This window comes from Bubalus kerabau, chromosome 7 (genome assembly GCF_029407905.1).
Source record: "Bubalus kerabau isolate K-KA32 ecotype Philippines breed swamp buffalo chromosome 7, PCC_UOA_SB_1v2, whole genome shotgun sequence".
Lineage (NCBI taxonomy): Eukaryota > Metazoa > Chordata > Mammalia > Artiodactyla > Bovidae > Bubalus > Bubalus kerabau.
The window spans coordinates 33240843-33255697 of NC_073630.1; the positions used below are offsets into that span (position 1 = coordinate 33240843).

Here is a 14855-nt window from a genome sequence, read left to right on the forward strand (position 1 = left end):
CATCTCAGTGACTGATCTAATAGGGGGAAAGAAACAGTAAGACAGAGGGAGGACGGTTAAGAGAAAATCACTTAATCTAGAGAGAAAGATACTAAAGGGGATTCAGGTTTGAAATAATCTATTGAGTTATTCTGGAATCTTGTTGGACTAGGAAATTACAAAGGTGCAGATTGAGTGACACAAGCTTATATAACAATGTATTTACTAGAACTGTTTTCTTTCCTGCTTCTTACCATGTATGATCGTGATAGGGAGGGTATGAATTGCCAGTTCCTTCGCTTCTTCAACACTCTGGTGTGATGCCATCATTTGAGCTATCTGAATTAGAGCTGCAGCTTGATCCTTGTTTAACTTGTGCACCTGAATTAACTCACTAGCCAACTTCAATGTTGCTTCTATACTGAGTAGTTCAAATTTTGTGTTGATATTTGAGAAGGCTGGTGGGATAAACTTTCTCTTATTGACTCTCTTGTTGCTCGTTGTAGTTGATGAAGACCTAGTAAAAAGGCAGCGTGAAAAAGATTTTTTTTTAATGAAAGGCTTTTGAAACAGGTAAGTAGACCTATTTGTAACTTAGCCTTCACTTAATAAGCATCACAGAGAATATTTTTTTGGAGACACAAATGAACATATACCCCAGTTTGGAGGAAGGTGGATGAAAACAGAACATTTGTTGAAAACCTACTATATGCTGGCATCATGCTAAGCATTTTATGTTACTTGATGTAATTTTTACAATACTAAGTACTTAATTATCCCATATAGAGATATAGAAATATTAACCTTTTATTCCCCCAAAAGCACACAGTTAATAAGTGTATATGCTGACTTTAAAGCCCATGTTCTGTTAAACAAAATCAACTTAGACAATTAATATAGCTTCCATTTAAGGTAAAATGGAAATAAACTGGTTTTATTTCTATTAAGACTGAATTCATTTCAAAGTAGATAAATGACATACTGGATAAGGATATTTACTTTTTTACCTAGGATGTCATTACGGTGAAAAAAATGAAATACCACAAGTTAGATCATAACAATCCAAATTAGAATGTAGACTTTTTCTATCACTTTACAGTGAATTCAACATGTCACTTCCAATTTTTTAAAGAAAGGGACAAGGTGGTTGACAAATTAAAAATGAAGATATAGGTTATGTCAAGAATAAAATCAGTATCAATACATATACTGTATTAAAGCTGTAAAATGTTACATAATTTTAAATGTTTAATAATTTGCAACATAAAAGTACAAATAAAAAAATAAAAACACTCAAAAGATCCTTAAGAAATTATTCCGTAAAAAAGGAGAAATATCTGCAGTAATCCCTGTTAGCCCCAGCCACAATAAATAAATAAATAGATGAATTGTTGGGAAATGATGTGTACCCCCCTTTCTCTTTTTAATTACTAATGAAGAGGAACCCCATAATCCCCCAAAGAAAATTAACACTTCATTGGCAAAAATTTGTGTAATGTACTTTTACTCCATTTTCATTTTCATGATTAGTCACCATTTTTGAATACCAATGACCCAAAGGTAAATAATGACTTACATTGTTAAGAGGTACTGTGTTAGAGGTAGAGTAGCTGGATTAAAGTAGTCCCGAATATTTTTTAAAGTGGTCAGCTCTGTGCTGGCATTACAAACCAATAAGGCGTGGACCACTGCTGTAGACAGAATACAAAAAATGAACATTTAATGTAAACAAATGGGCCATTAAAAAAACTATTAAATGTCCATATAACTCAGAGTTATATGGATTAGTCACAACATAAAATAAATCCTTAAGTATATGCAGAGGTCCTTTTATCCATTAACCAGTATACTACCTGCTCATTCATCCTTTATAAACCGCATAATAGATCAGATTTGGACTTCCATATACCAGTTAATGAAACAAGGACAACCGTTTTGAGCCAGGGCGTGGTGACACTGCTTAGCAGCTGGCAGTTCCATTTAACCAGCACACCACACTGTATTGGATGGTAGTGTGTGTGTAATTTCAACATTTTTTCCCTCAGTTACTTTATAGAAAAATAAGGAAAGCAGAAAATTAGAATGCTGTTTATTGGTGAGGAAACAACTGCAACAAATTTGAAAATATGCATTTGAAAAATGACAAATGTTCATTTAATTAGGCTCTTATTGAACTCAAGCTGATTGACTAGGTTTATTCAGTTCTAAAGGGAAAAAAAATCAAGTTTAAAAAGTCTATGAAATAGGTGAAGTGGGTCATTAAATGCCACGTCTTAATTAGTTAGGGATCAAATTCAACCATCAGAAATTATTCCAGAGATCAAAATTTATAGAGAAGTAACAGATTCATAGAATTGGATAGGGATTCAGCTTACCAGGCTGGGAAGATCCCTGGAGAAGGGAAAGGCTACCCACTCCAGTATTCTGGCCTCAAGAATTCCATGGACTATATAGTCCATGGGGTCGCAAAGAATCAGACACAACTGAGTGACCTTCACTTTCACTTTGAGCTTACTAAAGCTTTATTAAAAACTAATAATAATTAAAAAAAAAAAAACTAATAATAATTTAAAAATAAATAAATAAGGCTCATACCCTATTTGGAGAAGGCAATGGCACCCCACTCCAGTACTCTTGCCTGGAAAATCCCATGGACGGAGGAGCCTGGTGGGCTGCCGTCTATGGGGTCGCTAAGAGTCGGATTCAACTGAGTGACTTCACTTTCACTTTTCACTTTCATGCATTGGAAAAGGAAATGGCAACCCACTCCAGTGTTCTTGCCTGGAGAATCCCAGGGACGGGGGAGCCTGGTGGGCTACCGTCTATGGGGTCGCACAGAGCTGGACATGACTGAAGCGACTTAGCAGCAGCAGCAGCATACCCTATTGTGTTATTAAGAATTTCTTGGGACCTCCTTGGCAATCTAGATGTTAAGATTCCATGCTCCCAATACAGGGGGCACAGGTTGACTCCTGGTTAGGGAACTAAGATCCTGCATGCCATACAATATGGCCAAAAAGAAAAAAAAGAGTTTCTAAAGGCAGATGATAAGATAGCCTCAAAATGAAAATCATTGTATCCAACTGCTCACAAAGTCTCTTGTAAAATCTACAAGACCTTCTCAATATAAAAATGGCTTATTAAATATATACTACTACAACAAACCAAGAGAATTAAATAAATCAAGAACCAGAACTTCTAAGAAATTAAGAAAATTCTTATTTATATTTTTAGAAATCAAGTATATACCATGTAAAATTCAACTATAACAGAACACTTAAGTGAGAGGTCAAGATTTTACTGTACTGTTAGTTAGTGCTCTGGGACTTGAGCTATAGAAATATTTTGTTGTATACACATTTTTACTACTACTACTAAGTCACTTCAGTCCTGTCCGACTCTGTGCGACCCCAAAGACGGCAGCCCACCAGGCTCCCCCGTCCCTGGGATTCTCCAGGCAAGAACGCTGGAGTGGGTTGCCATTTCCTTCTCCAATGCAGGAAAGTGAAAAGTGAAAGTGAAGTTGCTCAGTCGTGTCCGACTCTTAGCGACCTCATGGACTGCAGCCTACCAGGCTCCTCCATCCATGGGATTCTCCAGGCAAAAGTACTGGAGTGGGGTGCCATTGCCTTCTCCAAATACACATTTTTAGGAACATCGTATACAGTAATAGGAAGTAGTGAAAGTGAAAGTAGCCCAGTCGTGTCTGACTCTTTGCAACTCCCCACTGTCTGACTCTATATGATCCATGGAATTCTCTAGGCCAGAACACTGGAGTGGGTAGCCTTTCTCTTTTCCAGTGGATCTTCCCAATCCAGGAATTGAACTGGGGTCTCCTGCATTGCAGATGGATTCTTTACCAACTGAGCTATCAGGGAAGCCCAATAGGAAGTAGAGGCGGATGTTTTTTGTTGGCTTTGTTATTGCTACCAATCCATCTGCCTCCACCCCCCTCATGCATGTGTGCTCAGTCATGCGATCCCATGGACTGCAGCCCACCAGGTTTTTCTGTCCATGGACTTTTCCAGGCAAGAATACCGGAGTGGGCTGCCATTTCCTTCTCCCTTTTTGTTGGCTTTAATCAAATAATTCCACACAAAGTTAGCAGGCTTGCTTACAGTGCATAACATGTCTTTCATCCTTTTTTAATATAAAGTAATATGGTCATAGTAATACTTACTGTTAGTGGGCCAGTTCGAAGGGAAATAACCTTTCAAAGGTAGAAGCTCTACCTCATTGATAGATGATGGTCCAAAGAAAGTACTACATGCAATAAAAGTATCCAATTCAAAGTCTAGGGTTTTCGAAATCACCCAAAGATCATCTGAAAAGACAAACACTTCTACAGGTCTCAGAACAATGCTCAATCCAAAGCTACCTCGGATTTTCGTTGATGCTTAGTCCTACACTGTTTTTCAAAAAACAAATATGGTTATCATAATTGACATGATTCCACCCAGAGAGCAGAACTCATAACATTTCATTTCCATGATTTTAACTCAATTTTATGCTTTTAAAGTTACTTCATAATTATTTTTTTAAAAAACACTATAAATAAAAACAACATCTAACTCATTTTTCTCTTATAAAACAGTTTTATAGCTACATTTTATTTTCCCAAGGGAGAATATTAGCCTAAAAACATGCTCTGCCCTTTAATGGTTTCCATGCTCAAATTAATCTGGCAATCTGTGCACAGAATACAAGTTCCAGTTAAGAGATGCTCCAGATTAATGAATGTTCTCCTTTCTTCTCCACAGTACACTGAGCACTCATGGCTAGCAGGCTACTTTCCAGACTGCCCCTGCATTATTTCTACCATCAGTTTGAATTTACACCTACAAAGAGTCAATTGCACTTGTTCTAAAACTTACTTATAATATTAATAGCTGTATTTGCTACTATACTTTTATAACTTAGTGATTTCCCTGGTGGCTCAGATGGTAAAGCATCTGCCTACAATGCGGGAGACCCAGGTTCAATTCTTGGGTCGGGAAGATCCTCTGGAGAAGGATATGGCACCCCACTCCAGTACTCTTGCCTGGAGAATCCCATGGACGGAGGAGCACGGTAGGCTACAGCCCATGGGGTTGCAAAGAGTCGGACACGACTGAGCAACTTCACTCACTCTTCTATAACTTAATCACTATAAGTATGAAGGGGAAAATTATTGTTTAAAGAAAACTACGTTCCTACTTTGGTAAGTCCAATGTAAATCACATATTAAAACTGAAAAATCTTGAATTAAGGTTATTTGTTTAATGTGGAGCCAATTTTTTAAATTTTTATATTAACTCACATTCAATACCCCCACAGAACTATTTTTTTTTTTAAGAAAATATGTTTAGGAAACAGGAAAAGCTGACCTATAGTATAATTTATACCTAATTTATTTAAAAATATCTGCCAATTGAGGTAACATATACTTAAGCAATTTCCTATTTGCAAATACTTTTTTATTTAATATTGACAATTTTTAAAAAGATCTCCAATTCAAAATAGTTGACAGAAAAAAACCTCTTTCTCCCTAAATCCTATTGAAATGACAGAAGAAATATGAAATCCAAATCCAGTACAGTACTGGAAAACAGCCAGCAGTGGGGCAGGGAAAGCCAGACTTATTTCAGAGGTTCTTAAGGAAGTCACAAAGGGAACGGAACAAAAAGGATGATAAAATCTTACAAAGCTGGAAAACCACTAATCCTTCACAGAGAGAAAGGAATTCTGAAAACACACACACAAAGAATTTCCCCCAACAGATTCCTAGGTTAACTCCAAGCTTACCAATCAAGGAATTATGGGTACAGAAGGCCAACTGGGACATTATTTAATAGATGATGGAATAATCCTATCACTCTTGGAGCAGTTGACTCCAGAATCCATCCTGAGGTTAAACTCTGGGGAAAAAACTAAGGCTACAGAGAGGACTTTGAGCATGAGAAATGGGGCAGCAACCCACATAACTGCTAAGAACCTAGGATAGGTAAATAGATCAGAGTCCATCAGCAGGTCATGTATGTATGGGAATTTTGTTTTTTAAGTAAAACACAATAACCTATGTTACATTCTGGGTCAGCAGACATTTTAAATGTCAGATAGGTAGTATTATTATTATTGTTTTATACATGAAAGAAGATAGTCACTATATATATATATTTATATATCAACAAAAGATTACATGAAAAATATATAAGAACTGTAAGATTATAAACAACACAATAATAAAATGGGTAAGAAGAAATATATAACTAATAAACACATGAAGAGCTATTCAACATCACTGGCAAGCAGAGAAATGCAAACTAAAACCACAGTGAGATCATTTTATACTCATTTGAGTCTGCTGAGTCACCAGACAGGAGCATAAATTGATGTAACCGCTTTAGAAATCAGTTGGGCACTAGAGCCTACAGGTTTGTGTGGCATTTTCATTTCCTGTAACAGCATTTTCATTCCTAGGATTGTATCTAAAAGAAACTCTTGCACATCTACAGGATAGCATAAGAATATTTATGGCACACTGTTCACAACGGCAAAACTTAGAAACCAAATGATCATCGATGCAAGAGTGAATGAATGAACTGTGGCACCGTCACAAAATAAATATGATACACAAGTAATCTAGACTAGATTTTAGATCAACATCAATAATATCTATATACTGCAGCAATATATTATACTAGTAAGTAAAAAAGATAAATTCTCTTACAGAACTGTATCACTTGAGTAACATTTTACAAACCTTAAAACTTAAAATATGCTTTCTAAGGAATTCATTTATATAAACATATACAAAGGAAAGCAAGATGTTGATGAACACAGGGATGAAAATGCTAACTGCCTTAGGTTAGGAGAAGCAACTGGTAAGTTAGTGGGGTTTCTCTGTATGAACTATAGGTAGCTATAATAGGTACTAGATTTAGCTTTGCTTTGTTGATTCACTTTTATCATTTAAAATAACTAATCAAATAACTAAAGCAAGCTAGGTGAGGATAAATCACAAGAGTAGGTCATGAAACCAACATATTAATTAACCCAAATTAGTGTACATAAGGTCCTTAGAAAAATAATTTATTAAGAATTTTATCTCCAAATATACAAAACCCGGGGTCCAGTGCTGTCATATTGTGCAGCAGTGACAGAAGTGTCAATAAACTCTACATTTTCAGCTTATTTTTGATATTAAATTCAGTTCATACAATGCCAAGAGCTAATGTGACTTTTTAAACAAAATTAAACAGTTTTTGGCAGCCTATAATAAGGTTTTTTAAAAAATAAAATTTTAAATATATTTTCTAGGGGTGAGGGGGAGAATAAAATATGCTATCTTCAAAAGAAATGGTTTAATTCATTACACAATAATTCACGATATATACTGTGAAAGTGTACTTTTAAAAATCTCTTTAATACAAAGAATTTACATACAGAGCTGTATGTAACTGAGATGGGGCTTCCAGGTGCCTCAGTGGTAAAGAATCTGTCTGCCAATAGAGGAGACATAGGAGACTCAGGTTCGATCTCTGGGTCAGGAAGATCCCCTGGAGGAGGAAATGGCAACCCACTCCACTGTTCTTGCCTGGAAAATTCAATGGACAGAGGAGCCTGGCAGGCTACAGTCCATGGGGTCATAAAGCAGTCAGACACGACTAAGCAACTTGAGCACACAGCACACCACACATATAACTGAGATACAAGGCTAGACTCAGTCACAGCATCATCATATCAACCCACCTTTGCTGTAAGCAGATGAACTTTCTTTCCGACTCAGTTTAAGATAAAGTTTGCTCTTAGGTTCATTATAAAATTCAGGATCTACAGTAGTAAACTTCTTTAGTTTACCGTACCGTTTTCTTTGAAAATCAAATCCTTTTCTGCAAAATGAGTAAGAGACAAACCTGAATTTGAATATTAAAGTATGAAGTTTTTTTTGAGATAATTAACATATACTATATTATTCCAGGTGTACAACATCATGATTTATGTGTATACTATGAAATTATCACCATAGTAAGTCAAGTTAACAACCATCACCACACAGTCACAAAGTTGTTTTCTTGTGAAAAAAAAAAAAAAAAAATGAAGTGTTTTTGTTTATTTTTAAATAAATTAAGGGGAATTCCCTGGTGGCCCAGTGATTAGGATGCCAAGCATTCACTGCAGAGGACCTGGGTTTGATCCCTGGCTGGGGAACTAAGATCCCACATGCTGCAAGGCATACCAAATAAATAAATATCTTGAATTTTTTTAAAAAGCACTGAAGAACTCATTGCATGTATAAAATTTTTTTAAATAAAATTTGTTTATTGTAATGAGAACTCTTACTCTTATCAACTTTCAAATATACAGTAAAATAATATTAACCACAGTCATCATGCTGTATACCACATCTGCAGGACTTATTTATTTTGCAACTGGAAGTTTGAAAGTACAAATGTTTTTTAAAAATTTTCTTTAAAACAGAGTATGAAAAGGAAAGAACCAAAGAGTGTGTTATGTTTATATGCTTTTATATATTGTTGTTATGATTAGTCACTAAGTCATGTCCAACTCTCTTGTGACCCCATGGACTGTAGCCCCCATGGACTTTAACTGTGTAATTCCAGATGTTCAAGCTGGATTTAGAAAAGGTAGAGGAACCAGAGATCAAATCAACAATATCCGTTGGATCATCAAAAAAGCAAGAGAGTTCCAGAAAAACATCTACTTCTGCTTTATTGACTATGCCAAAGCCTTTGACTGTATGGATCACAATAAACTGTGGAAAATTCTTAAAGAGATGGGAATACCAGACGACCTTATCTTCCTCCTGAGAAATCTGTATGCAGGTCAAGAAGCAACAGTTAGAACTGGACATGGAATAGCAGACTGGTTCCAAATCTGGAAAGGAGTACATCAAGGTTGTATATTGTCACCCTGCTTATTTAACTTATATGCAGAGTACATTGTGAGAAATGCTGGGCTGGATGAAGCACAAGCTGGAATCAAGAAAGCTTATGGAGAAATATCAATAACCCCAGACATGCAGATGACACCACCCTTATGGCAGAAAGCGAAGAAGAACTAAAGAGCATCTTGATGAAAGTGAAAGAGGAGAGTTTAAAAGCTGCTTAAAACTCAACACTCAGAAAATGAAGATCATGGCATACAGTCCCATCACTTCATGGCAAATAGATGGGGAAACAATGGAAACAGTGGCAGACTTTATTTCCTTGGGCTCCAAAATCACTGTAGATGGTGACTGCAGCCATGAAATTAAAAGATGCTTGCTCCTTGGAAGAAAATCTGTGACCAACCTAGACAGCATATTAAAAAGCAGAGACATTAATTTGCCAACAAAGGTCTGTCTAGTCAAAGCTATGGTTTTTCCAGTATTCATGTATGGATATGAGAGTTGGACTATAAAGAAAGCTGAGCACCAAAGAATTGATGCCTTTGAACTGTGGTGTTGGAGAAGACTCTTGAGAGTCCCTTGGACTGCAAGGAGATCAAACCAGTCCATCCTAAAGGAAATCAGTCCTGAATATTCATTGGAAGGACTGATACTGAAGCTGAGATTCCAATTCTTTGGCCACCTGAGGCGAAGAACCGACTCATTTGAAAAGACTGTGATGCTGGGAAAGATTGAAAGCAGGAGGAGAAGGAGACAACAGAGGATGAGATGGTTGGATGGCATCACCGACTTGATGGACATGAGTTTGAGCAAGCTCTGGGAGTTGGTAATGGACAGGGAAGCCTGGTGTGCTGCAGTCCATGGGGTCGCACAGAGTCCAACATGACTGAGTGACTGAACTGAACTGGACTGTAGCCAAACAGGCTCCTCTGTCCATGAGATTTCCCAGGCAAAAATACTGGAGTGGGTTGCCATTTTCTTCTCCAGGGGATCTTCCTGACCCAGGGATCAAACCCACATCTCTTTCTACTCATGCATTGGCAGGTGAGTTCTTTACCACTGAGCCATCTGAGAAACCCACTTTCATATGTATATATCAGTTCAGTTCAGTTCAGTTCAGTTGCTCTGTCTTGTCCGAATCTTTGCAACCCCATGAATTGCAGCACGCCAGGCCTCCCTATCCATCACCAACTCCCAGAGTTCACTCAAACTCACGTCCATCGAGTCAGTGATGCCATCAAGCCATCTCATCCTATGTCGTCCCCTTCTCTTCCTGCCCCCAATCCCTCTCAGCATCATAGTCTTTTCCAATGAGTCAACTCTTCGCATGAGGTGGCCAAAGTACTGGAGTTTCAGCTTTAGCATCATTCCTTCCAAAGAGCACCCAGGACTGATCTCCTTTAGAATGGACTGGTTGGATCTCGTATATATACACAATAAAAATATATTGTGTCAAAGACAAGCCTCACAGAAACATCATTACTTTTAAAAGAGACAATTAGGAATAGTATCTAAAAGACTACTTCAGTTTCTATAACTGTAAAATGGAGTAACAGACTATATTTCCATAAGCTTATAAATTATGGCAATTAAATGAAATAATATTTCAGAGTGTTTAGAAGAGTACCTGACATATACAAGCTCCCAATAAATGCTGTTATTATTAAATTATCATCCAAATGCTCATTATTTCACTTTTTGGGTAATTCAACTTTTATAACGACTGTTTCCAAAAAGTAGCATTCTATGATACTATAAACTATGTAGTTGAGGTTTGTGAATGATCACTATGTATTATCCTGCACTGATAAAAATTATTCTTGGGATTTGTTCCACAGAGTTTTCCTTAGGATTATGATTAATGTAAAAGTGGTTAGAAAAATGGCATTCCTGCCAGTAATCTTCATATTGCTGACACTGTTCAATGTTTGTTTAATGTGGTTTAGTTGCTAAGTTGTGTCCGACTCTTTGCGACCCTATGGACTGTAACCCACCAGGCTCCTCTGTCCATGGGAGTTTCCAGGTAAGAATACTGGAGTGGGTTACCATTTCTTTCTCCAGGGGATCTTCCTGATGCAGGGATCAGGAATGTCCTGCATCTCCTGCATTTGCAGGCAGATTCTTTACCACTGAGCCACCCCAAATATCTGCTCAATATTTAGAGAGGACCAAAAACAGCTTTAGAGAATTATTCCCATTTTATAGTTATAAAAACTGAGGTATCTTTGAGATATTTTTCCTAACTCAAACTCTTTGAAAACTGGTGATAATTCTTTGAGGTTACTATTTTGATACAATTAGAGGCAGTTACTTAGCATCATAAAACATACCTCACGAAAAGTTGGCATTCCTCATAGAGGGGTATCTTTTGACTTCTTAAGTAGAAGCCAATACTTTTTATATCACTTAAAACCATGCTAGGTAGAGATTTTTCCTGTGTTAAATATCCTGGGGTCATTTCTTCAAACCACTTAAAAAATTTACATTGGTCAGCTTTGGGTCCATCACAGGTATAAAAGAGACGACCCTGAGGGGACAAAGATATTGAAACTTAGTGAGAAAAATCATGTTTTTATTTATTTATTTTACTGTTTTAGTACCATGTTTGTCAAGACTTTTCTAAAGGCTGCTTGGAGACTTCTCCAATATTATCTATGAATTCTTGCTTTTGTAACTAAATTTAAATCCAAATTTACATACTCAATTAACGAAGTGGAATATGCAAGCAGTGGAGGAAAGCTGTATTATGAGTGAAAGTACAGTTTCGAGTACAAATCATCAGTCAACATTACCCACATTTCACTAACTTAACTTCTTCCATAATAATGTCATCAGCAATATGAATTAAGGCAGTGTGCTTCTCTACTCCTCTGGCCGTATCAGCTTTGTTACTCGTACTAGAGGCCAGTCTCAGCTTTACTTTCTTCAGGCTCATCCCTGCATTCTCTAAGCCCTCAGGTGGGGACATATTCCCTTCTCAGTGCCCTTCCAGTAATTTGCACATCCCTCCTATTTTATACATTCCAGTATTATATAAAATTTCCTTTTACATCTTGTTCTCCATCTGCTACTATGCAGCAAGTTCCCAAGCAATCTGAAAGCTGATCTTAACTCATATTTTTGTATCCTCGAAGGCAGATCATCTTTCAGGAAAAATGTACTGAGTGTGTACTATATGTTAGTTACTAATGCCTCAAGCAGAAGACTCCTAGTCAAGACTTAACACTTTAAACTTGTTGTAAAGCAACAGGTACCAAGACTTTTATAAACAAGTAAGTCTAACAAAAGGAGGGGAAGAGGGAAAAATACCTTATTTGGACCTTCCTTTTTAACCATGACCAGTTTTGCAGGCTGCTGATGATGGCAGGATGGCACATTATTTTCTACATTTTTCAGTTTGTCTCCATTTGATGATGTGTAAAATGATATGTCAACTTTTGAAAGAGCTTTGTGCAACCTTTGTGCCAATCCAAATAGCAATATATTTAAATGTTCTAAAAAAAAATTTTTTTAAGGTAATTTAAAAATATATACAGATGAAAATTAAATACAAAATAATTTCATGTTTGTATCAGATATGTACTATTAGTTAAATCTGAAAATAGCCTTTGACGGAGTAAACTGTAACATAACATTAACATCCATTTTTAAAAAGATGAGTATTACTCTTGTATAAAAAAACAATCAAAACTAATCATACACCATACTTAAAATTTCCTACTTGATTTATCAAAACTACCTGTAACACTTTTAGTTTTAAAAAAATGTTTACACTACATATTGAACAAGATAATGCTGTCATTTCCCACTCTTAAACTCAATTTTGATCTGAAATTAAAATATGAGTTCCTGTCAAAACCTGGATTAAATATACAGAAAATAGCAAATCTCAAGTAGAAATTTAATATAAAAATTCATAATATAGGATGTTACACTTTCTCACAGTTATACTATTGACATTAAGCAGCAATCAATCATAATAAAATTAAAAAAAATCTTGTCTCATACCTGTGAGACAAGATGTAAAAACCTGCTTATAATGAGCAGGAGACTGAAAAACAGCTGGTATGTGAATCTGCCTTTGGGGAAGACATGCAGATTTTACTTTCTGCCCACTTGGGAAGCATAGCTCAGAGTCATTTACCCCCTGAAATGCAATAATTCAAGTTATTACAATAATTCCAGAAAAATACTGTTTACTAATAAGCAAATTCTATAGCTATTAATTTTTCTTTTGATTTTCAGAATGCATGAAATCATTTTCTAATTTTAAATGGGAAATTGAGTATAGCAGGAAAGGCTATGATATGGCACTTTTAATGATAAATAAGACTAACTTTTCTTGTCGGCCCCTTAATAAGTTTTAAAATATTTTTGTAGGAAAAATTTAACTGATGTGAGTGAATCATTATGTATCTCTACTTCTGGTCACAATTACAGTAAGAATTGTTCATAACCAATGTAAGCAGGATGTGCCTTTACCCTAATAATGATCTGGTCAGCAAAACTGAGCTGATAGTGAAATGAAAATAATCAAAACTGAGCTGATAGTAAAAATGAAAACAATAGTAATAGTAGTAGTGGAAGTGATGGTGGAAACAGAACTATAATTTAAGTACCGTTTATGTCCAGATACTGCACCAGACACTTTCAAATACGTAATTTAGTGTTTACAACCTCTAGAAAGGTCTTAAGTCAAAGAAGATGTGACTGGGACTTTCCTGGTGCTCCAGTGGCTAAGACTCCATGCCCCCAATGCAGGGACCCTGGGTGTGATTCCTGATCGGGGAACTAAGATCCCATAGGCCACATCTAAGACCTGGTGCAGCCAAATAAATTCATTAAATAAATAAAAAGAATTTTTTTTAAAAAATGTGACTGTAGCAAAAGTTCTGGAAAACTCTTAAAAAAAAAAAAATAATCCAAAGCCACTGGCTTCAAGACTAAAATCATTTCACCTGTATGACTTTGGTAATTCTTTTGCTGAAATTCAGATAAGTACTGGAAAAGATGCACCAAGAAAACACTGGTACATTTCCTCACCTGTAAATCTCCTGTTACACTGCAGTTGTAGCAGGCATACTCTCCTAACATATTCTGAATTTTCTCAGTCTTAGAAGCCTCGTTTATAGTCAAAGAAAATGCCTTCTTTCTGCAAACTGAATCTTGACTGCTAAAATCCTGCTGCTGCTGTCGAAGCATGTGTTTCATCATTTGTAAATGCACAGAGTCTAAAGAACTTTCATTCACAGCATCATTCTCTCTTTCACCTGTGTTACTAAAATGCATCCCAGAAACAGCCTCAGCAAAGAAGCCATCTGTTACTTTCTCATCAACTCTGTCTGGAGTAGTCAAGTTGCACTGGCGTGTATTTTGATATTTCAGCCACTTGCTTTGAGTAGATGTATTATCAAGAAGTGAAACCTCACTTGGAGTCACTTCCCTAGATTCGTTAGAGAAAGAAGCTTCGCTTTGGTCCTTGGGCCCAAAGCTGAAAGAAGGAACTGCTGACTCTTCACACAGGCGGAATATGGGAGGACCAGAAGACTTTTGCCTGTCACGGTCCATCATACATGAACAAGAATCTAAGTCAGGTGGCCCACTGGCAGGCGGCAAAGTAACAAGTGGAGCTCGGGTTCTACTTACTTCAAAGGAAAGCCTTTGAAGGTTCTTATTCTCCAGAGAACTTGATTTTTTCATTACTGAAAAAAAGAGAGCTGATTAAAAATGTATTACAGATATCACTCAATCTTTAGAAAACGGTGGGTATCCATACAAAAAAGCAAAAAGTACCAACATGCCTTGTGCCAGAAAAAGAAAATCACATTTCCTTTTAAAAATTTTTAATTTTTTAGTCTCAAAAAAATAAAGATTTCATATTTAATTTTAGACTCTGAAACTTTTTTAAGGTTGATAAACTTGAAATCCTTCTCTTTTTCTTTTCTTTCTTAGCTAATAATTTCCACTCACCACCACCACACCTACC

The 14855-nt window shown here is 36.3% G+C and overlaps 1 protein-coding gene across 7 annotated transcripts in view; it reads right to left on the minus strand.

Annotated features, from left to right (window-relative positions):
- The window catches only part of ZGRF1 (zinc finger GRF-type containing 1), a 56286-nt gene that overhangs the window by 11847 nt on the left and 29584 nt on the right, over positions 1–14855 (minus strand). For 5 of the 7 annotated variants that reach the window (XM_055587980.1, XM_055587982.1, XM_055587981.1 and 2 more), the window contains 8 exons: positions 13913–14571; positions 12878–13016; positions 12179–12363; positions 11200–11396; positions 7711–7850; positions 4160–4303; positions 1556–1670; positions 234–496 (listed from right to left, as the gene is read on the minus strand). In XM_055587980.1, coding sequence (XP_055443955.1) covers positions 234–496; positions 1556–1670; positions 4160–4303; positions 7711–7850; positions 11200–11396; positions 12179–12363; positions 12878–13016; positions 13913–14571 — 1842 coding nt within the window. The remainder of the gene's footprint in view (positions 1–233; positions 497–1555; positions 1671–4159; positions 4304–7710; positions 7851–11199; positions 11397–12178; positions 12364–12877; positions 13017–13912; positions 14572–14855) is intronic. The other 2 variants (XM_055587985.1, XM_055587984.1) reach the window with 2 other exon arrangements.